This window comes from Amia ocellicauda, chromosome 1 (assembly GCF_036373705.1).
Source record: "Amia ocellicauda isolate fAmiCal2 chromosome 1, fAmiCal2.hap1, whole genome shotgun sequence".
Classification (NCBI taxonomy): Eukaryota; Metazoa; Chordata; class Actinopteri; order Amiiformes; family Amiidae; genus Amia; species Amia ocellicauda.
In genome coordinates this window covers 30,645,510-30,670,682 of record NC_089850.1, presented here as the reverse complement: position 1 = coordinate 30,670,682, position 25,173 = coordinate 30,645,510, and the positions used below count along the sequence as shown (strand labels likewise).

The window sequence follows — 25,173 nt, the reverse complement described above, 5'->3', positions numbered from 1 at the left end:
ACTGACATGGATGAAAACAAATTCGTGCATATAACTTGAGATAAAAAATGTGTTTGTGTTTGGAAAATGTCTGGAGACTTTCATTTCAGCTCATTAAACATCAGTCACTTTTTTCGTTTTTTTCATTTATATTTTTGTTCAGTACCGTTGTCTGCCAATACCTTGTCTTCAGAGCAGTGTACTTTGTGAAATGTACAGAAGGGGGCGCTATACTTTTCCTTTTCCAACCGAGAGGACGCAGTATCCTCTTTGCTGGTATGTGGGTGTTGCTTTCGTCACAGATTATGCGACAGGAATCTCTAAAGTGGGGAAATCGGGAAATGTGCTTACATTTCAAAAACAAGGAAGTAGTGGTGTACTTAAATTAAATCCAGTGACCGTAAAGAATATACAATCGGGTTTATATGTATAGATAACAGATGAAACCATAAAGTATCAGTGCAGATGCAGATCCTTTGAGTATGATAACCTGAGCTGACATGTATTTAAATCTCGATTTACTTGTGCAACTTGACAGAACTATTTTGTATTCGGGGTTTTAACATTAACTGTAACTATTCAGTCATTCATTCAGTCAGTCAATATGCAGTCTGAATTAGAGAGAGGTGCATGTGTGAACTACGGTCAACATGCTTGTTAGTTTGTTACTTATTTAGACACTTACAATTTGTATCCTAAAGGTAAAGGACAGTTAAATACAGAAGATTAAAGATGCTGAATATACCATCTCAGTCTTTCCCAGCTCCCAGTTCCCAACAGCGGGTCACACCGGGGAGAAGTAAGGTAAGATTACTTCATTCTCCCTGCGCCATGAGTACAGTGTGTGTAGTGTAATGACAGTGTAAGTACAGTGTTGCACGTATGATGATGTATTAGATAATAAACGTAGATAATAATAAGGGATGATTAGAGACAGAAACAAATCAACAAAGGGTTTTCACAAAATTATTTTCGCCTACATTCTACATTATTACGATTTCCTCTGTACAGTTGTGGCATAATACATATGAAATGTATAGGAACCGTTGTATAATCCGCATTAATGTATCCGAATGATTTCTTAAATAAAATGGTTTTCCTTTTGGTGTAGGTAAATTAGTCTTGCTGCTTGTTTTACAGTGTTTTGCAGTACACACAAACACAATAGTTTTATCCTTGTGTCAATGTGTGGTGGGTATAGCATGACAACAATGAAAATGAAATATATATCATACAAATCTTGAGAAACACTATGCTGGTGACATTTAACTGCTTGGGGGGATGGGCTCAAAAGGCCAGTATAATTAAAACACTGACAATAAAAATATAATATATTATAAAGGCGTTAAAGCCATAATTGTAAGCAATTGAACTACATATGCAACAGTAAGGGACTGTAATGTGTTCAATACACCAGTAGATCACTAGGTGGCACCAATCAAACACAGGTGTAGAGGGCACTGAAGATCTGGGGTTGGAAGCATATGTTAGGCAGGGCTTCCACAATGCCACAGAATGAGCTGCAACACAAAGCACACACTACACATACTGTGGCCTAGTTAATGCATTTTGAACAATGTCAAAGCTGCTTTCAAATATTGGGCACAATTCAGATAATCATGAAATGCTGGACAGAATTTCTCCTCATAGTTTCTGTACATAGAACATGTAGTAAATTGTGCAATTGTGCTGCATGATGGTAATGTGGTCTGGTGGCTCAGTGCAGCGTAGAGCAACTCCCCAGGCTGTTAAAGGTGTTTGATGAAGCAGGGACTGAGGTCATTTAAGGTCGGTTCAAGTTCAACCAGTCAGCTTCTCATTTCTACAATATTCTCCATCTTTCTCTGACTTGGTTTTGGGATCCTATGTAATTCACGTATTATGAGAGAGAGAAATCTTAAGTACTAGGTGACCTTCCATGATTGGCAAAATTTTTTAGGTAAAACTTGTTTTTACATTTATGTGGTACCGAGGTTCCCCTATACATGTTTAAATGTAGGTATGGGAGCTCCATGAGACTCTTCTGGCTCTCAAATACACTAATCAATCGGACAGTCAGTTTTATACTTCCAACCCACAGCTAGAGTGAGGCAGAAAATGAGAAAGCACAGACTGCTTCAAGTAGCCTTGCTTAAATCTTAGATTTCTGGGGCTTATTTTTCTTATTCTAAATAGGTTAGGGCCTAGACACCCCCCCCCCCCCCCCCCCCCCCCAAAAAAAAAAAAAATCTAGTTGACCTACATGATAATTACAACTGCAGTTAGTGGCAGGGTTGAAGGTTTAATTTGGTCTTGCCAAATTTAATGCCTTGTGTGAGTTCTTACAACATTCAACTCCAGGCTGTTCCTTTGCAATACAAATAAAATATGTTGTGTTGCGTGAAAGAAAACAACAACAAACTCCCTGCTCTGGTTTCCCAAAGAGTATTAATTTAAAACAAGATAATTTTACAAATGCAGTGCTTTAACTTCATAACAGAAAATTGCGAGGTTGCATTACCATATTTAGGCTAATCCACCAGAAACAATAATGCCCTAGTTCCCTACAAAATGTAAATTGCATAGAACAGCAGTGCCTTTAGGTTTCCGGCTAGGCTTAGCGTTTCATATTTACAGTAAGAATTGCCTCCTAATATGATGGGGATTCTGTTTCTACTTGGCTTCCTGAGTAAAGAAGAGCCGCAGATTGGTTGTTGAGTGAAAATAATTTTTCCACAAGTGCACTGAGTGATATTGTATGCTTTTTAATGGGATTTTTCTTCCGATATTGTAATTAAAAAAATCTGGTGAGTCATGATGCCACACTACAGTGATGTCTAGGGAAAAAGTGCCATCATTAGCAAGAATCTTGTTTTATTATGTTTATTTTCAATATTATAATTTGTATTCATTGAATCAAATGTTAAAACAATATAAGTTCAAATTTATTTTATTTGTGTTTGGAAGGTACCCCTCAAGCCAGGCCGGAGTTTAATGGATTGGATCCGTGTAACAAAGAGCGGCAAAGATCTAACAGGTCTCAAAGGGAGGCTGATTGAGGTCACAGAAGAAGAGCTGGCGTCTCATAATAAGGTGGATGACTGCTGGATCTGTATACGAGGTGACTAAGCCTTTTAAAAGTGATGACACAGGAACTTGCATAACAGCATACTCATTAGCAAGCAGAACATTGAAGGATATTTAATAATGTCTCAGTGTGTTTTGTTACAGTTGTGGGTTCATTAAAAAAGGGATTATGCAATTTCAGCACACACACATGTCACAGACTGGATTCCAATTTTTTTATATGCTTATATTGTACTGTATTAATTTGTTCTTTAATGGGAAATGCACACAAAGTTTAATTTTATCATAAACCATATAAACGTTGTAGTTTGTTTTAATTATTACTAGTAGGCTAGTTTGTTCATTGTGCAAATTGCATAGTATGTAGGCTAAGAAAAAGTAACAGTCTGTGTGATGTATATGTAGATGTATATCTATTCATTTTGTTGCATCACAATTTTATTGTAATATTGTTATGTTATTGCAAAGAAAAGCTTTCAGTTGGTTCTTAGTGTAAATCAAGGTAACTGCTACATAACTGTATGCATGTGAACTGTGAGAAACTCATTTAATCAATTCTTGAATATAATTCAAATATGGATCAGAACTAAAATACTTAATCTCTGCAATATTGTACAAAATGTACATGGAAGGAAAGCAACACATGTATTAATACTAAATAATTTGTCAATTGTATCTGCAATGAAAGATGTTTTAGAAAATGAATTATATATAACAACAGATGATGTATTATGTGGTATTCTATATGCCCTTTTACTTAATTACTACAAACAAATAGATCCTTAATTAGTATGAAAATTGTGTTTTTGATATTTTATTTTTGGAACCTCATGTATAAATACAAAGAAGAATAAGTAAATAGGGACCTCCCAAGATGCATTTTGGAGATCCAGGGAGAACACAAATTAAATCTAAGCAGTTTTGTTCATAAAAGCTCTCTGTTGGCAATTGGCTGAATGCGGACTGCTTATTTCAGGCCTGGTGTACAACGTGACTCCGTACATGGAGTACCACCCCGGTGGAGAGCAGGAGCTCATGAGAGCAGCTGGAGCAGATGGCACAGATCTGTTTGACCAGGTGAGTCATAACATATTAGATGCCTGATATAGTGCAGCAGGGAGAATCGAATTTCCTGCCTTCTTTATATATTTCTTATCAGATACCCAAGGGCGACTTACAATTCATCACATTTATTATTATTTGTAAAGGTACAATTATCCATTTATACAGTAGTTTTTTTTTTTTTTTTTTTTTCCTCCCCTAGGTCCATGAAGAACTGCATTTCTTTCCCTGTGTGTCTGTATAAACAAGGTCACTGTATACACTGTCTTACTGTGCTATGATACTGTGCTATACTTGATGATGATACTCCTGATACAGGGTCTGATAAGAACAGTTTTCATCATCAATTTTGGGCTTGATATATCATACAAACCCCCCTTATATTAAACATTGTGTATGCCTTAATTTTACCCCGGTTTGACCATATGATGTTCCTGACCAGAAACGGAGCTTCCACTCATCACGAGACAGACATGTGGGCCTGTTATCTTTCTCTCCTGTCTGGTCTGCATAAAAGTGCCTAGACTTCATAACTTTTCTAAGACTGTTCTTGAGATTGCTTCTCAAACCTCTTCTGTGCAGCTGCTCGTAATAAATTATTTTTGATTTGACCATGCATCTCTCTCGATTATTTGGACGTTTCAGTACAGTACCTTTCTCAAGGGTATAACAGCCGTGTCCCCCACCTGTGATTGAACCCACGACCCTCTAGAGTCCAGAGCCCTGACCACTATTCCACACTGCTGCCCATAGCATAGCTATAGCATGACATATGAATACATTTCTTCAGCCTGACATTTAGCCAGTGGTAGCTGTATTTCTGGCAGTGTAGTTAAATTGGCATTATCAGAGGAGTGTTTTGCCGTTTAACTCTGTTCCATGCCAGACTTCAACATACACAGTGGCAAGAAGCCAGCTTTGGTTTTAATGCAGTGTTTTGATTGCTTGAATGGGTAGGATAAAGATTTGATTAATAAGACTGCAGTTTATCGCACTCCAGGCAGTTTGACCGTTCTTCTGCTTTGATAACTCTCTAGGGGAAATCGATCAATGATCCGACAACAAAGTAGTGTCTGATACTGAAGTTGCCAGTTATATTACCAATGTGCTTCTTTCTTTTTTTGATTTAATGAACCTGTAGAAGTATTTTCTTTTTAGTGCTGCTTCTTTCATTACGGGTACATATTCATGGGTGCAGTGAGAAAGGTGCACATACCTAGTCAGTTAGCAATGTTGAAAATTAGTCTTTCCTCTGATATCAGTATTATAATTGTGAAAGTATTACAATGTTGTTAAAATTATACAGTACCTGGGTACTGACCATCTGCAGTCCCAAAATTAATCATAGTTTTTTCCTCCTCTGTGTATGTAAAACATCCGCGATTTAAGACATAAATGTAAATAGGGACTTGGCCAGTTAAGCAATTACAATTACTCCAATGTTATTACGCTAACTTACACTCACCTAAAGGATTATTAGGAACACCTGTTCAATTTCTCATTAATACAATTATCTAACCAACCAATCACATGGCAGTTGCTTCAATGCATTTAGGGGTGTGGTCCTGGTCAAGACAATCTCCTGAACTCCAAACTGAATGTCTGAATGGGAAAGAAAGGTGATTTAAGCAATTTTGAGCGTGGCATGGTTGTTGGTGCCAGACGGGCCGGTCTGAGTATTTCACAATCTGCTCAGTTACTGGGATTTTCACGCACAACCATTTCTAGGGTTTACAAAGAATGGTGTGAAAAGGGAAAAACATCCAGTATGCGGCAGTCCTGTGGGCGAAAATGCCTTGTTGATGCTAGAGGTCAGAGGAGAATGGGCCGACTGATTCAAGCTGATAGAAGAGCAACTTTGACTGAAATAACCACTCGTTACAACCGAGGTATGCAGCAAAGCAAATTTGTGAAGCCACAATACGTACAACCTTGAGGCAGATGGGCTACAACAGCAGAAGACCCCACCGGGTACCACTCATCTCCACTACAAATAGGAAAAAGTGGCTACAATTTGCACAAGCTCACCAAAATTGGACAGTTGAAGACTGGAAAAATGTTGCCTGGTCTGATGAGTCTCGATTTCTGTTGAGACATTCAGATGGTAGAGTCAGAATTTGGCGTAAACAGAATGAGAACATGGATCCATCATGCCTTGTTACCACTGTGCAGGCTGGTGGTGGTGGTGTAATGGTGTGGGGGATGTTTTCTTGGCACACTTTAGGCCCCTTAGTGCCAATTGGGCATCGTTTAAATGCCACGGCCTACCTGAGCATTGTTTCTGACCATGTCCATCCCTTTATGACCACCATGTACCCATCCTCTGATGGCTACTTCCAGCAGGATAATGCACCATGTCACAAAGGTCGAATCATTTCAAATTGGTTTCTTGAACATGACAATGAGTTCACTGTACTAAACTGGCCCCCACAGTCACCAGATCTCAACCCAATAGAGCATCTTTGGGATGTGGTGTACCGGGAGCTTCGTGCCCTGGATGTGCATCCCACAAATCTCCATCAACTGCAAGATGCTATCCTATCAATATGTTCCAACATTTCTAAAGAATGCTTTCAGCACCTTGTTGAATCAATGCCACGTAGAATTAAGGCAGTTCTGAAGGCGAAAGGGGCTCAAACACAGTATTAGTATGGTGTTCCTAATAATCCTTTAGGTGAGTGTATATGACACAGAATTAGTTCTAAAACATTGCCTTACCAAAAATAATAATGCAATTAAAAAAAAAAAAAAAAAAAAAAGCAGAACCTCTGCAGTTTAATACGTTTGAGATAATTTGAAACTGGCTGTACGTGTATCGAGGAGTGAAAGTACTTTATTTAAGCTCATCTCTGCAAGTAGGTCTTTGTCTCTGTCATCACCTCATTTAGTATTGTCCAATACCAAGGAATCACACTTAGTGCTACTGAGAATGCAATTCCTACCTTAATAATGTCAATGTCTCCAATACCAATAACGTGTTACCAGAAAATCATTCATCCCTGTCCCCATACACAGATGTAATTAAGATGTGTTTTTGTCTTAATGGCCTAGCAGATTTCAGTAGCCTTCAGCAGTCATTATGGTAATTGGGTAAACAAGGAGCCGTGTTGCGTCACACTCTCTTTGCGATCACACGGTTGTTGAATTTTGCACACTTCGATCATACAGATTGTAGCAAAATCCGCATGAAACTTAATATTTAGCAAATCCCCTTGAAACTTAGTGTTACGGACCTGCAACCATAATACTTGCTTAACTGTATTATTGTTGATTCTGTTACAGCAATGTAATGGTTTCCTTTTTTATTAAGCAGTAGCTAAGTAAATCTATGTTGTGATTTTCTTGCATCATTATTATGTAATTCTTTATAACTATGGAAAATGGCTTAAATTATTTTAGATCTTAAAAAAAAAAAAAAACATACATACATATTAATATTCAAGATAGCACTATAAAAACATAGCTCACTGTCTCCTGATGACTGTTCCTTACAGTACTGTTCCCCTACATCCCTCCCTCCCTCCATACACACACCCATTATATTTCTTACTGAGACTATTGGAACAAGTGTTTGAATATTTGAAAAACAATACAATAAACTTGTAATTTCTTTGATGCATATAGAAATCAATGGCATGGCAAGCAATCGTATATACACACTCCAACTGCATTCAGTTCAATCAATAGGAATCTTAAATTTTAAGGCTGGAAAATATATTGGGAAACAGTATTTTTAAATTCACAGTTTAACATTGTTTCAAAGGAAGGGTATGGATACATTTAATGCAACTGTACCTACATATATAATTAACAGAATGACTGGCTGAATCATGTCTGCTCTTTTAATAGATTGTACTAGATTCCTCGAAAAGGGTGTTTGTGGTCATCCAAAAGCACAGTAATGCAATCTGCAGGCTCTTCGTCCACTGAGCTCTGTGCTTAAATGCCAGATTTGTAGATGGATATGAGCTCACTGTATGCATCTCTTATGGATGGATGAAGACATGAAAGCCAAGATCATGAACAGCTGCATTTTATAATGGTGCCAGTTGTCCCAGTGGTTTTTTATGTTTGCACTAAATTATTTACTTCCAACTTCTAAAGCAATCCTGTTAAAAATGCCGCCATGCATTAGACAGCAGCATCAAAGACGTAGCTGCTGTATGGTCTGACGTCAGTAAGAGCCTGCAGAGACATCCTTTTCTTCAAACCATGATGCAAGGGAAATGCATGAAAATACCATTTCATCACTGTGGATAATACCTGGAAAATAAACAACCAGCACAAAGTACAAATTAGTTGCCCAAACCATGTAAACCTCATGCATAACTCATTTTGTGGGGGAAACCGGCTCTTTTCACTTTTTAAGGCAAGGCATTAATTGTAAGGTTAGGTCAGTTTGTGGTTTCTTTTGTGTAGCATTCACTCTTGTGCTCTGTGTTTTTTTTTTGTATGTTTGTATTTCAGGTTCACCGCTGGGTTAATTATGAGTCCATGCTGAAGGAGTGCCTTGTGGGAAGGATGGCAGTGAATCTTGGAACAATGGCTAAAGGTAATGCATCTTGCAGATATGTGCTTTCTATAATAACATTTCAGTTAAAGGAAAGGTGAGATCTGCACTGGCAGTCAAAATAATCTTACTCAAATACAGGTCAGGTAGGCAGCCAGAAGAGGAAAGTTCAGTTATAAGGGCATTTTATTTAAAATGCTATGTTTGGAGATGTGATGTAAATGGCTTTCACGGAACAATTGCTTCTTTTTCCTTGTCCTTCTTCCATTTTCTCACATATGTGGGTATATTGACACTTGCACTCAACAGTAAAGAAGACAAACTGACTGCTTGTCATTCTAAAATGTGCTGCATTCATCCAGCTACCCTAATGTGAACTGCCGAGCAACCACTAATGCACTTTTCCCAGCTACCAGGATTTATCCACTCGAGCAACAAATGTCAAGTAGTTTAATAAGAGAAAACTTATTTAGTGATAAACAATGCAGCTAAAAGTGCTTTGCACTGTGTATTCTGTTTCTCAGCTTATGACGTCAATTGCCCGGCTGTAATACAGATCATAGCATGTCTTTTTGGGGCTTAGATATATTTATTTGATGCTTTGCTACTGCAGGGACCAGACTTTAGATAGATGTGCAACAAGGACTGGAAGATGGTAGGCTTTGCGCCTCACAGGATTGCATTACTATTTAAGCTTGCTTGTCCCTCTTCGAGTATGGAAGTATTCCTCTAGATGTATTGATCAAAGAGAAGAGCCTGACTATCATAGTGCATGTTGAGAACACCAGGAAAAACGATCATCTCTTTCTCTTTCTTCAGACCCACTTTCATTCTCTGTGATGTTCTTCAGGGTGTAACGGGTTGGGGGGCCCGTCACAAGAAAGCGCTGTATGTAGGCGGGGTCTGGTCTTGAAACACACAGTAGGGAGGCAGGCAGAGGGTACAAAACAGGCTTGCTGTCATTTTATTGCTTCCATTAATGGAAGGCACAGTGTTAAAAAGGCAAAACAAAACCTAGCTCTGTCCGAGCACTAACTAAACATAAACAATCCCTAACTACAAAACAAACACTAACAATAATAACAGTATATGCCCAGGTCGGCAGAGCCGAACAACGGGCAGACAGAAGTACGACAGGGGGAAGGCAGGTTCCTAATCAAAGTCCGTAATCAAAGTTCGTTACCGGTGGGAGGTTGTCAGACAGTCTGTGGTTTAAGAGGGAGAATGGTCCAGGTCCAGAAAAAGGGTCCTAAGCCAGTGAATCTGTCAACTGTGAACTTCTCCCTTCTTTCTCCTGCTCTTCCACTCTCTCTTCTCTCTTCTCTCTTCTCTCTTCTCTCTTCTCTCTTCTCTCTTCTCTCTTCTCTCTTCTCTCTTCTCTCTTCTCTCTTCTCTCTTCTCTCTTCTCTCTTCTCTCCCTCCTGTGCACCTTGCTACCCCAGCCAAGCATGCACACCCTGGTTCGTTTCCTTCTTCCTTTTATAGAGGAAGTGGTGGGTGGGGCTATGGCCATCAGGAGCCCTGCTGGCTTCTGGGGTTTGGAGTCCTGGAGGAGAGGTTTTGTAGTCTCCTCCACTGAAAGACCCGCCCTGACCCCAGCCTTGCCTCTCACACTGCCACAAGGGGAAAAAATAAAATGTTATTTGTCAGTGGACTTTCAGTATACAGATATGAAATCCCTCAATTTCTCTGAAGCTGTGGGACTCGCCACCATTTCCACTTCTCCTTGCCCAGTTCCCCAACATCCGCTTTACCTCTCTCTCCACATTGATTGTCTGGAAACATTTGTTGTCTCCAGAGATTATCAGATTCAGGAATGCTTCATTAACTATATCCTGGTTTTAAGCTTTTAGAATGGACCACCTGGTGCAGCAGCCTGATCAAATACATATCATAAAATTAAATTGAAATAGCATATCATTGATTTATAGAATGAGAGATCCAAATTTTTGGTGGAAAGGTTCCTCTTTTGATTTGATAGGCACATGTACAGGAAAATGTATACTATAGTAATAGCAAATAGTAATAGGCTAAACTGTAATCTGTGATGGTCATTACAGAGCGTTGAGAGGAATAGACTGTTGCCCTTCAGAATCCATCTAATATGCAAACAGCAGTCTCCACTTCAATCATCTTATATGACAGAGCCAGCTTGTGAAGGGATTCGATAGGGAATTGAGAATTCAGCAGAGGTTAATATAGCTGCTGAAATGACTGGTGGGCAATTTAATAACACTATGGGCATATGACACCATTGCGGTTCACATTTCTGAATGTAGCAACTCTATGACAAAGGCAGTAGCCTTCAAATTTGCATTATTTTTAGATATGGTTAGCCTATTCATTTTTTATGCACTTTTATTAGCAGTAGTTTTAGACTACTTGATCATCTCTAGTATATTGTAGTTTATGTTCTTGTTTCTCCTACAATAAAAGGTGTTGACCAAAACAGCAGACTTGCACTACTTTTCTTGCATTGTAAATATGCAGAATTAGAGCCAAGAAAATGTTATTCTAGTGGGGTTTTGCTTCTAGGAGGAGTTGGTTAAGGGTTTAGTCCATTTGTCTCTTATTAGCTCAGCTACAAAGGTGATGTGGAGTTCAGTCCTCTTTAGTAATGGCTGTAGTTTCTGTGTCAATAGAACAGCAGTGTAATAAGACCACACTAGTGCTATGAACTATTTCTGGAAGAATGACTCCCTAGTGGCTTCACGTGAGTTCGATGTTCCTTTAGCGTTCTGTGTACTCTGGAAACTTCAGTCAATTGAGCCAGCTTCATTTAAAAAACATAATTCTTATTTGATTCACGTCTTTTCTTTTTTGTTTCTACCTTTTTGTCATTGCAATCTAACTGACTCATGCATTAAATACTGCTGTGAAAGAGGAACTGAGTGATCTAGTCTAACCCACAGATTAATTCTGCACTGCTGCTTGTGCATCCTACTTGTGCTGCCCAATTTCACTGCTGCACATTAAGAAATGCTTTCTGAAGCAGTATTTCCTGGGAAGTCAGTTAGCATGTAAGATAAGTCTCAGATGAAAAACACCTCAAGTGAAGAAATTAAAATATATAAAAATAAAAAAGAGATAATCCTTTATGAAACTACTGGCTATATTGAATGGTTTCATAAAAGCTTTACATATAATGGATATTAAAGTACTTTTTTTATATATACGATATAGTAACCCACTGCCTTGTGTGTACTCTTTCAGTGTGTATTGCTCTTGAGTATTATAGTAAACAGTTATTCTTGAAAGCAGTCCTGAACTGAGAAGCTCTCTTGATCAACAAAAAATCGAAATGACCTGACAGTAATTTGTTTTTACCAGGTTAATCAAATTATTGTAAATAATATTCTTCCTAGGTAAAGCACTGTAATACATACTTCTGGTCAAATTTTAAATTTACCTGACATTATCATGATCGTATTAATTTTGTTTTGTACATCATTCATGTACATTTTAAAATCTAAATTAACCCTTTTAGGTGTTGAGTCCTAAAATAGCTGACTGTGCCCACAGTAGTGCGGGATGTTTTTTCTGTTTGTGTACACACTGTACAAAATAGTGTGTCACGTTGATTCACTTCTAATTTGACACACTGTAAACGGCGCCACACTAATACGTCTCCTAAGCGTCAATTCTCTTTCCCAAGAAAAATGTGACTGCCTCATTTAAATGCACATATAGTCATGGAAATGTGGTAAGAAGTTATGGAAAAGTTTTGGAATTGTATTGTTAAAAATAAGTGGGAACCCTTAATACAGCCTATCACCTAATTGTGAGAGTAAAGTATCTTTATAATAATGGAAATAACATACCAATGGTGGACTGTTAATTTACAATGCCAACATGTAACAATGCTTTTATTGTCACCCAAGGGGAAAACTGTTATGCTGCTGTCAGAATGATAGCTGTGTTGCTAAAATTCGTTTGGTAATTTGCCCAGAGCAATTCATTATTAAATGAATATCTAATTTGAAGCTGCGAACCCATTTAATTGGGTTTCAGTAGCAGCCAAGATTTGCTTCTAAGATAGTGGGTGCAATGTACTTTTCAACTGACACTATAGCAACTCTGTGGTGCAATAGAGTGTGGCAGTGAATATGGAAATAAACTTTCACTATCCAGCCCAAGGCCTGCTGTACTGCGTGGAAAAAAAAAAGCCATTTAGATCAAATATAAGGTATATACTAAGTGTGTTTTTTGTTTTCATTTTTTTTAGGTGTTCTTGAAAATGAATACATTTTGAAGTTGGTATTAGTTTTATCATACCAAAAAAAGCTCTTTATGCTAACTTTCATTAATTCCTTGTGTGCAGATTCCCTTTCAAGTACAAAGGGACAAAAGCTTCATATCAATGGTAAGTGCAGTCAAATATTGTGTGTGTCGGGGGGAGTAAATGTATAGATTAAATTAGGTTTATAGATTAAATACTTTGAAGTAGGTATTTGTCATGATTGGTTCAGATGTGTACTGTGGTATTTTCCTGTTGGAGAAGCTGCACATTATACAAAATAAATTGCTCAACATGCTTCTCTACTAATGCTGTAATTAATTTTAGTATCAGCTCCTACCAAAGTTTGACAATATATTCTCCATGACATCAGTGTAAAGTGTGAATTTGCTTTTTGCCTCAAGCTCATGCTACTCTGTACCAAGGTCTTTGCAGTGGATTGTTTCTTCAGTTTTCATGTATAAGGCTTACATTTCTACGTCTGTTTTGATCTTTTCCTAGGTTTGCCTGTAGCAGAAAAGGCAACTGAACCAGCTTCCAAAGATATTTCTCCCAGGTAATTTTTCTAATCCATAATTATCTTCCCATTTCATTCACCTATGAAACTACTGCATTTAAGTTTTTTTTTTTTTTTAAGAACATACAGCATATATATATATAATATGTTTTATTGCTTGATTCCCCTCCCACACAAACACATGGCTGTCCTGCTCTCAACATTTGGCATCTGTGTTATCCTTCTGTATTTGTAAGATCCACTTTCCCTATGTTCTGCTACTCTTTATGCAAAATTGTTATGCAGGCTTTTAACATGACAGACAGTACTACTTCTACATGCATTTCTCCCGCAAAACACATTGCCTGTACCCATTTCTGGAGTATATGAGGGTGTATGAGCTATAGAAGACACATTCCACTGAATTAATAATAATCCAGCATTGTAAAATAATTAATGTGACTACAGTTTTTGTTTTTCAACCTAAAAATGTGAACATTTTTACAAATTTTTCATCTCAGTACCTCTCTTCAGAAGAAATAAAATGTGAAAGGAATATAGTACATCTGTTGAATGTTTCATATTGTTTGCCAAAATGTTCTGTGAAGAAAACATTAAAGGCAGTTAACTGTTATTTTGATGAGAAATGCCTAGACTTTTTAACTGCAGTAATTGATTAGCATTGACTGGAAGCATCATGTTTACTTTAAAGGCATGCAGTTAAAATAGGTGGCTCAGCAGAAAAAATCTCAGCAGCTCAGGGTATTCAAAGGGTCTTTGTTATGGGCTGACACCTGCCAGATGAAATTCAATGTGGACAAGTGCAAGGTATTACATGCAGGCAATAAAAATGTCCACAATAATTACACTATGGGAGGAATAGAACTGGTAACGCATGAGAAAAATCTAGGAGTCTACGTGGACTCCTCACTTTCCCCATCCAAACAATGTGGGGAAGCAATAAAGAAGGCAAACAAAATGCTAGGGTATATTGTCAAAAGTGTAGAATTTAAATCAAGGGAAGTCATGTTTTGTACAATGCACTAGTTAGAGCTCATCTGGATACTGTGGACAGTTCTGGGCTCCACACTTCAAGAAAGATATCGCTGCTCTAGAGGCAGTTCAGAGGAGAGCAACCAGACGTATTCCAGGTCTGAAGGGAATGTCCTACTGAGAGACTGAGGGAACTGAACCTTTTCACCCTGGAACAGAGGAGACTATGTGAGGAGTTGATTCAAGTCTTCAAAATCATGAAAGCCATCGACCACATCAAACCAGAGGAGCTTTTCCAGATCAGCAGGGACACATGGACCCGGGGACACAAATGGAAATTGGGCTTCAAGGCATTCAAGACAGAAAACAGGACACACTTCTTCACACAGAGAGTAGTCACAATCTGGAACAAACTCCCCAGCGATGTGGTTGAAGCGACAATTTAGCAGCATTTAAAAATATACTGGATATGTTCCTTGGATCACGTAGTTATTAATGGACATCAAATGAGCATGATGGGTTGAATGGTCTCCTCTCATTTGTAAACTTTCTTATGTTCTTATGTAGGGCAGGCCAGACAGAGTGCAAATATAGGCAGAGATTAGACAAAGCCTCTTTATGTGTCTGCCTTGGCTAACCAGTGCTAAAAGACCAATATAAATCTATTGTATATGGGGAAGCCTTCCCATGTGCAGTAATTAATCATTTTCTACTCCAGTGCTGCCTGGCAGTAAGTGCCACTAGATTCGTGTTTTATCTTTCCAGGCTAGTACAATATACAAATTCACAATTCACTTCCTTTTCCTGATCAGTCTCTCTTCTCTTTTCTCAATGCTCCTTTATAATTGAAGTTTTGTCACACACTAAGCATGCCGTAAAGTGAACACTCCACAGTGCATACATGTATTGACATTAATTCTCTCTGAGTCCATTATACATTACCATAAATTAAGTGAAGGAGCCTGTTAGTATATTTAGAAGAAAATCCACTCTTTCAGTTGGTCTCTCTCGTCAAGTAACTGTTTTGTTTATGATGACAAGGTGTCCTATTACATTCAGGACTGTTGGAATTCTGTCAGTACCTTTTTTATGGGTATGATTGTATTAAAATATAGGTATAAACACTAGGTATAAACCTCCATCGAAAGATTTTATGCTGTTTGATAATCCTTCAATGCGTGTCCTATTGATTTTCTTTGTGTAGGTTCTGACAAGAATCTAGGTTACTTGATAATCATCAGTGCACTGAAGGTTAGGAATTAATAGGCCAGTCACACTGTAGCGGCTCCAGGTCCCCAACAGGGTTGCAGTGGATATCTGAAGGCCATGACCTAATGCATGTTTTTGTTGCTGAAGCCTATGTTGCAGAGCACAGACAACAGTGACAACTAAGACTGAAAACCTGTTATTTAGTGGTAATTGCAAAATAAAATCAATTTCCTATTCTGGAAGCAACACCAGAAAAAATGGTCAATGTAATATGACATATTGTAATAGTTGTAATTCGCCCTGGATAAGCTGGGCATCTGTTAAGAAATATAATAATATATAGCTGCCTGAAAAACATGTTTCCATGGTGATATAACTTATATATTGGATACTGTACATCATTATGTCTTGGGCTAGTTAAGATACATAAACTTGTCTTCACTTCAGTGCAAGGAGTGGATGCAACTAAAACTATATTAAGTAGCATGTAATGAATTAACTTGAGGCAATGCGTTAACTGTTTCTTGGGTGTAAACTCAATGTACAGTATACCTACTTTATTAAAGTCTTTTATTAGTTTTAGTTGATGACCGTTCAATAAAGTTTAATAGTTTTTTCTAGTCATAATTATAGGATAGTTTCTTCTATAAATGTGGTATATATTCAAGCACTCTGTCACACCTTTCAATTCAGGTGACCATGGCAACCAGCACATCACTTTCAGAGCTCTTTTTCTTATTAATGTAAATCATTATTATATATGACTATATATTGTGAAACTGGGCTTTGTAAATGCATATCAAATTCTATGTGTTTTTGCAGATATGACTGGTTCCAGACAGATACAACAGTCACTGTTCTCATCTACACAAAACAGAAGGTATGCATCACCATCCTAACAATGTATAATTTATCAATGAAAGTTTTGTTGAAGATTAATGGAATTTGTGTTGCCAAACTATATTAGCATTTCTAGCACTGTACAGTAATTAATCTCCTTTGGAACACCACTGCAAGTGGGGGGTAGTGGATTCGTTTCCAGATGTGGGGATGTTATTTCGTAGATACAGTAATTATTTTATCTATAAAGAATATTTGAATATGCTTCATGCTTGATCATTAATATTTTTCCTAAGGGTAATTAATGATTAGGTCATCAGTAATCCACACCTAATGACTAAATTGTTAAACTTTTTGTTTTTAATAAGTTGCTTTACAGTTTCACAGCAAATAAAAGACACGCAGATGTTTTGTCTATTCCTTGATATAGAACAGCTTTCTCTTTCTGTTACAGAAAAGTGGATTGAGTTTCAAGCATTTTATGTTATATAAACACTTTCCACCTGAAAGTGATTGTCAGTGGAGTATCAGTACATTGTTTTTATTTCCTCAGGGACATGATTAGAGCTGAGACGCATCACACACCCAGACCTCTTCTATACTTCTAAACCACTTTCAATTTAGAATCCTGTATTTCCTAGTAATAGTCTGCTTAAAATGCACTCTGTGCGTTTCACCTTTGCCACAGGATTCTTAACCTTTTATTATGTACGCCTCAAATTAAGTTGCTTTCTAAAGGCTGTCCATGTGTTAATAAATGCCACACGTAAATTGTAATAGGAATAAGCTTGATACCATTTAAAACAACACGAACGTAAACTACCTGTTAATTGAGCTCAAAGCTGTTTTATTATTTCAGGATTTGAGTTCAGACTGTGCAATTGCTGACCTTCTGGATGGAGTATTGAGATTGGAAGTGGTGCTGGGAGAGCTCTCTTACCTCATGCATCTGAGTGGGTTACATTGTTACATTACATTGTTATAACACTGCACAATTTACACATTAATCCGTATCAATGAGACCTGTTATTGCTGTTATTTTGTTGGTTTTTGTCTGTTCTTTTTAACCAGAATTATTTCCCCATTCACACAATTCTTAATAGGTATGTAATGACACATTTTAAACACCTCAACATAAGTTCTTACTGCAAAACTTTTTTTTAATATTCAGTGTTCTTACAGACAGCCAAATTGATAAAGAAAGAATAGTATTTATTTCTCAATACCTTTGTAATCTTTCAAATCCTATGTTGTTTTCTGTTTTGGCTCTCAGACAGCTTTTTCATTCTATTCCCACTCAATCTGTAGTCAATAGTTCCCTGTGAAGTGTGATCTCCACTTGTTGGGGATCATTGTCTACAGTAAGTGATAATCATGCCTGAGAGCCAAACCAATCTGTGAGTTGCTTGTTTCCACAAATCATTATGGTTGAGACTGGCACAGGAGCTACAGAACAGAAAAAGACTACACAGAGATCAAGGGATATATAGCAAAGCTTTACACTGAAATAGAAATCCTCATTACAATAATAATAAAATGAATGTTGCTTTCTTTCATGGTCCCATCAAAATATAAAGTTTCAAAACTGTACATTTATGTTAATAAAGTTGTCCATTATGTCTGTTTCAGGATTGTCTCATGAAGTTCAAGCACATATTTCAAGTAAGTAAAATGCTTGCTGAGAACAAAATTACCCCAAGTAATTTGTGCCCATATTTTCATGGTTCAATTAGAAAGAACAAATACTAAAGGTCAGCAATTTTATTTTAAAGAACTTCAGGTGTGTTACAAGTTCAAGAGCATACAAAATGTAACATCGACAGTCTGTAGCCTTAGCTTGCAGGCAGCACTTTTCCAAGGTGTTAAATAACCTTTTACTCTCTCGTTGATTTTGAGGAAGTCATTGTGAATTCAGTGTCGATCCTTTCCATGACCTTTAGAGCGCTCTGCTGCACAATTTAGAAGAGAAAGACCTACCCTGCCCTGCAAAACTGTAACATTTAATTTAAGCCAGGAAATATTTTGATTTCAGAATTGCTGTTATGAAGATGCTGGTAGAGCTTTCCAGTATATTTCTTTAAATATTACTAGTAGCTTTACTGGATATTGAAACTATCCATCAGTAGTCCTTGTTAAATTTTCATGAAGGCCATGCTGATAACAGTAAATGCCGAGAATGTGATTGTGCTTTTGCTAAGTGTCCTTTCTGTAGATGTTTTCTGACTGCAGTAAGCTCCTCATCTGTTTAAAATGGCTTAAATTGGCAACCGAAGTGCTATTATCTGTATCATCTTCACTTCCTAGTACTGCAGTGGAGTTTGGCCAGCTTGATGCTGCTGACTGGAATTTAGAGTGAATTCTGAGGCAAGATAAGACGGGTCAGCAGGTCCACCCTAGAAGTGCACCAGAAATGAAAATATCCTCTTAGAACAGATAACTAATTATAATTTACTTAAGCAGGATAATTATAAGCAGTTGTGATGCTTAAGAAGATTAAGTATTTGCAAGGTGCATCTTGGATCTTGGACAATGTAATAATCTGTTGTTTTACTTTCAGTGCTGTGTTTATGTTCAAAGCAGCCCTGTTTTCCTTCTGCTGTGGACAGTTATTGACAGGTGCACCATCTGGCTTGATGTCTATCCTGTTATTGTGCAGTACTAGCTCAATTTCCATCACAACAGGCATATTTTCCCTCCCATTTCAGCAGTCCATCTTTTTTACATATCAAAGTCTGGGGTTTGTTAATACAAGACCTAAGGGTTTAATTGAATACATTTTGCTAATGTGTTTTAGATTTCTAAACTGAAAAGCCATGGACTAATTTTTCATGACTAGTGTTATTGGTGGATTCTGCACAGTATTTGAAGTAGATGCAGCAGGTCTGCCTATTTTACAATTTCAGAACCTTTCAGCAAGTTAATTCAAGAAATGTTAGTGTTTGGTATGATTTAAAAAAAATGAAGGCTGTGTAGCATAAGGTATACATACATTTCAGTTAAAGAAGTGAATTTAAGTATCACCTTATCAAGAATCCTAGAATCTTGTAGAACTCAATTTCTGTAATATTTGGATGCAGACACCAATTCCAAAGATATACATTCTCAAATGTATTAAAAACAAAGATAAAATGTAGCACTACACTAGTTATACAAAAAGGGAAAAACTAATTAAATTTCACTCAAGATCAACAAATCAAAGACAAATCACTTCCGTTACCAAATCAAAGAAAATGTGACTGAACACTTCTGTATTACAGTCAACTTAGTCAATTGTCCCGCTGTATACACTCCACTGATCAGATGGCTAGAGGCGGGCAAGCGCAGGTTCTAAAGTTCTTCAGGTTGAGCTGTGGCAGCAAGTTACCGGTTCAGGTGAGAGAGAGAGAAAAAGTGCTGTGCGTTACCTTTTATGCCTTCAGATTATAGGCGATTGGTTCTTGAGTTTGCGAGGTTGGATTTGTGCCAGCCCCCAGTCTCCTATTGGAGGAGGCTTGATTTATGCCTGATGTCAATCCATGCCATCTTTTGGAAATGCAGGTTTGCCTGGGTTTATAGCTCTGTTACGGGATTTCGGCTCTCGCCCGCTTCAAAAGGGGTTTATGACCTCCGGGCCATTTTCCCCAGACGTTTTCACAGCAGGGATTCCAAGGCATTTGGCCCATTCTAGGTGAGCCGACTCCCAAAACTGTCACTTTGACGTAGAACAGTTCATGGGCCGATGAGCTCAGGAATTTTGGTAACTTTGGGGGAGAAGTCTTCTTTAGATCAGAGCTCCAGGTCAGGGCTAGTATGCTCTTATCACAATACACCCCCCCCTTAACGCTACAGCTGCAACTATTGAATATTTAGTTCTTTGAATATTCTATCGAATATAAAAATGATTTTTGGAATAAAAAGTATTTGTTTTGCAGTATATATCATTCAATAATATATATTTAAACTTAAAATTGTATTTAGGTGTGGGTGGCACGGTGGTGCCTCACAGCTCCGGGGTCCCGGGTTCGAGTCCCGGCTCGGGGGGGGGCGGTCGGTGGATTTTACATGTTCTCCCCATGTCCATGTGGGTTTCTTCCGGGCACTCTGGTTTCCTTCCACCGTCCGAAGATATGCGGGTTAGGTTGATTGGTCTCTCTAAATTGCCCTGTGTGTGTCTGTATGTGTGTGTTGCCCAGCGATGGACTGGCGTCCCATCCTGGATGTATTCCTGCCTTGCGCCCTATGCCTGGCAGGATCGGCTCCGGCTTCCCCGTGACCCTCGCCAGGATAAGCGGTTTCAAAGATGGATAGATGGATGTATTTAGGTGTTGTGATCTATTTAAAATGGTTAGCGGTAGCTATCTATTATACATACTGTAACTAGATCACACACTACAATAGTTAACAAAGCAAGACCAAACACAATCACTTAATAAAATGACTGTGCTATACAAGTCGGCAGGCAGAAGCCAAATTTAACTGCCATGTTATGAAGGAAAAAATTTCCATGTACCTTCTTATTTAGTTGTCATGGTTACACTACACATATGTAAATTATGGTAATTAAAATACTGTATACTGGATGTAATTCCCTGCTGTATTAATTGCACAGTTACAGCGGGGCTCCTGAGTAAAAAATTTGCACTACTAATCCCAGTGTGTAACCTTCTTGCACAACTGGAAATGAAAGGCTTCAAGCATTTCATTAACGCCAGCATGTCCATTAGAGGGGCGGAAAGTGGTACCCTGCTGGTCCTGAACTACCCCTGCATGTCCATGTTGACGAGCTTTAAACAGCAATACAACCGACACAATATCTCTTTTTGCTAATCAGTATAATTTCTGTTTGAAGCCTTGGTGATGCTTTTTGACATTATTGTGTCCTGCTGTTTGAATAGACAAACTGTGTCTGAGTACATTGTCACTGAAGAAGCTTATTGGATTTCTTGAAATACTACAGATTTATTAATATAGGATAATTTATAATCGTGCAGGAATATTAACTTTGATTTCCTCAGGATTATTTCATGGGATATCCTGGGAATTGTACTGAAATACAATTAAGAAAAGATGAAGAATGTAAAATTGTTGTTTTGTTTTTAAATCAATCAAGTCTCAAAAGACATTAGAACATATGTCTCTTAGCATTTTAAGCTCTGCTTTTGCTGTTCAGAATTCAATTTTGAATTTTTAGTTGTTAATAAAAAAAACAAATTTAAATAGTCTTAGTGTTTTTTGACAGTGTGTATTTTTGGGGGGGGGGCTGCTGCTGCATTTCTAAATGGGGTCAGAGAACATATAATCATGCAGTGCAGTTACAGCCTTGTTCCCCATACTGGAAAATGAAGGCAGGAGAAATTTCACACTTCATGTAATTGATGTGTACAACTTCATATCATAACACAATGTAGTGCTAATGGCAGTACAATAGGATGAAGAAAAAATATTATTATTATTTATTTCTTAGCAGACGCCCTTATCCAGAGCGACTTACAATATACACTCACCTAAAGGATTATTAGGAACACCACACTAATACTGTGTTTGACCCCCTTTCGCCTTCAGAACTGCCTTAATTCTACATGGCATTGATTCAACAAGGTGCTGAAAGCATTCTTTAGAAATGTTGGCCCATATTGATAGGATAGCATCTTGCAGTTGATGGAGATTTGTGGGATGAACATCCAGGGCACGAAGCTCCCGTTCCACCACATCCCAAAGATGCTCTATTGGGTTGAGATCTGGTGACTGTGGGGGCCAGTTTAGTACAGTGAACTCATTGTCATGTTCAAGAAACCAATTTGAAATGATTCGACCTTTGTGACATGGTGCATTATCCTGCTGGAAGTAGCCATCAGAGGATGGGTACATGGTGGTCATAAAGGGATGGACATGGTCAGAAACAATGCTCAGGTAGGCCGTGGCATTTAAACGATGCCCAATTGGCACTAAGGGGCCTAAAGTGTGCCAAGAAAACATCCCCCACACCATTACACCACCACCACCAGCCTGCACAGTGGTAACAAGGCATGATGGATCCATGTTCTCATTCTGTTTACGCCAAATTCTGACTCTACCATCTGAATGTCTCAACAGAAATTGAGACTCATCAGACCAGGCAACATTTTTCCAGTCTTCAACTGTCCAATTGTGTTGAGCTTGTGCAAATTGTAACCTCTTTTTCCTATTTGTAGTGGAGATGAGTGGTACCCGGTGGGGTCTTCTGCTGTTGTAGCCCATCCGCCTCAAGGTTGTACGTGTTGTGGCTTCACAAATGCTTTGCTGCATACCTCGGTTGTAACGAGTGGTTATTTCAGTCAAAGTTGCTCTTCTATCAGCTTGAATCAGTCGGCCCATTCTCCTCTGACCTCTAGCATCAACAAGGCATTTTCGCCCACAGGACTGCCGCATACTGGATGTTTTTCCCTTTTCACACCATTCTTTGTAAACCCTAGAAATGGTTGTGCGTGAAATTCCCAGTAACTGAGCAGATTGTGAAATACTCAGACCGGCCCGTCTGGCACCAACAACCATGCCACGCTCAAAATTGCTTAAATCACCTTTCTTTCCCATTCAGACATTCAGTTTGGAGTTCAGGAGATTGTCTTGACCAGGACCACACCCCTAAATGCATTGAAGCAACTGCCATGTGATTGGTTGGTTAGATAATTGCATTAATGAGAAATTGAACAGGTGTTCCTAATAATCCTTTAGGTGAGTGTATAAGCGCAATATAAAGTGCAAAAATACACTGTAGGTCAAGGCATAAAACAAATTCCAATTTACATACAGTGAGGGAAAAAAGTATTTGATCCCCTGCTTATTTTGTACGTTTTCCCAACTGACAAAGAAATGATCAGTCTATAATTTTAATGGTAGGTGTATTTTAACAGTGAGAGACAGAATAACAACAAAAAAATCCAGAAAAATGCATTTCAAAAAAGTTATACATTGATTTGCATGTTAATGAGGGAAATAAGTATTTGACCCCTTCGACTTAGTACTTGGTGGCAAAACCCTTGTTGGCAATCACAGAGTATTTGATCCTCTATCAATCAGCAAGATTTCTGGCTCCCAGGTGTCTTTTATACAGGTAACTCTCTTAAAGGGAGTGCTCCTAATCTCAGCTCGTTACCTGTATAAAAGACACCTGTCCACAGAAGCAATCAATCAATCAGATTCCAAACTCTCCACCATGGCCAAGACCAAAGAGCTGTCCAAGGATGTCAGGGACAAGATTGTAGACCTACACAAGGCTGGAATGGGCTACAAGAGCATCACCAAGAAGCTTGGTGAGAAGGTGACAACAGTTGGTGCGATTATTCGCAAATGGAAGAAACACAAAATAACTGTCAGTCTCCCTCGGTCTGGAGCTCCATGCAAGATCTCACCTTGTGGAGTTTCAATGATCATGAGAACGGTGAGGAATCAGCCCAGAACTACACGGGAGGATCTTGTTAATGATCTCAAGGCAGCTGGGACCATAGTCACCAAGAAAACAATTGGTAACACACTACGCCGTGAAGGACTGAAATCCTGCAGCGCCCCCGCAAGGCCCCCCTGCTCAAGAATGCACATGTACAGGCCCATCTGAAGTTTGCCAATGAACATCTGAATGATTCAGAGGAGAACTGGGTGAAAGTGTTGTGGTCAGATGACACCAAAATCGAGCTCTTTGGCATCAACTCAACACGCCGTGTTTGGAGGAGGAGGAATGCTGCCTATGACCCCAAGAAGACCATCCCCACCGTCAAACATGGAGGTGGAAACATTATGCTTTGGGGTGTTTTTCTGCTAAGGGGACAGGACAACTGCACCGCATCAAAGGGACGATGGACGGGGCCATGTACCATCAAATCTTGGGTGAGAACCTCCTTCCCTCAGCCAGGGCATTGAAAATGGGTCGTGGATGGGTATTCCAGCATGACAATGACCCAAAACACACAGCCAAGGCAACAAAGGAGTGGCTCAAGAAGAAGCACATTAAGGTCCTGGAGTGGCCTAGCCAGTCTCCAGACCTTGATCCCATAGAAAATCTGTGGAGGGAGCTGAAGGTTCGAGTTGCCAAACGTCAGCCTCGAAACCTTAATGACTTGGAGAGGATCTGCAAAGAGGAGTGGGACAAAATCCCTCCTGAGATGTGTGCAAACCTGGTGGCCAACTACAAGAAATGTCTGACCTCTGTGATTGCCAACAAGGGTTTTGCCACCAAGTACTAAGTCGAAGGGGTCAAATACTTATTTCCCTCATTAACATGCAAATCAATGTATAACTTTTTTGAAATGAGTTTTTCTGGATTTTTTACCATTACCATTAAAATTATAGACTGATCATTTTTTTGTCAGTAGGCAAACGTACAAAATCAGCAGGGGATCAAATACTTTTTTCCCTCACTGTAATACAGTGCAACTCAAAGCATAATACATTCTACAAATTCCAATTTACACAAGTGTATACACTATATGACATCTTACATCCTGGATTGTAAAAGCCGAGTGCAGACAAGGTGTTAGGTTACAGTCAAGGGCAAAGGGAAAGGGAGCATAGGGGAAATCAAAATAACAATATGAGTACTAGTAATGCAAGGCATGTAGTATGATAATACATTGTAAAGTGCTATCTTACAGGAGAGTAAATGAGTAAATTACAATAATGTCTGAAAAGATGTGTTTTGAGTAAGCGCCGGAATGAGGTCAAGGACTCTGCTGTTTTGACTTCAGTGGGAAGGTCGTTCTACCACTTAGGGGCCAGGGATGAGATGGAGCGGCTCTGGAGGAAGGGGAGTGGAGAGGAGGCAGGGTTAGT

General features: G+C 38.6%; 1 protein-coding gene across 1 annotated transcript in view; it reads left to right on the top strand.

Annotated features, from left to right (window-relative positions):
- Window positions 1–285: 285 nt before the first annotated feature.
- cyb5r4 (cytochrome b5 reductase 4) overlaps window positions 286–25,173 on the top strand; it is a 55,384-nt gene continuing 30,496 nt past the window's right edge. Inside the window, exons 1-9 of the mRNA XM_066701709.1 lie at window positions 286–783; window positions 2,926–3,079; window positions 4,022–4,122; window positions 8,575–8,659; window positions 12,939–12,980; window positions 13,356–13,410; window positions 16,375–16,432; window positions 17,252–17,345; window positions 18,022–18,054. Of these exons, the coding sequence (XP_066557806.1) occupies window positions 712–783; window positions 2,926–3,079; window positions 4,022–4,122; window positions 8,575–8,659; window positions 12,939–12,980; window positions 13,356–13,410; window positions 16,375–16,432; window positions 17,252–17,345; window positions 18,022–18,054 (694 nt within the window). The 5' untranslated portion in view covers window positions 286–711. The remainder of the gene's footprint in view (window positions 784–2,925; window positions 3,080–4,021; window positions 4,123–8,574; window positions 8,660–12,938; window positions 12,981–13,355; window positions 13,411–16,374; window positions 16,433–17,251; window positions 17,346–18,021; window positions 18,055–25,173) is intronic.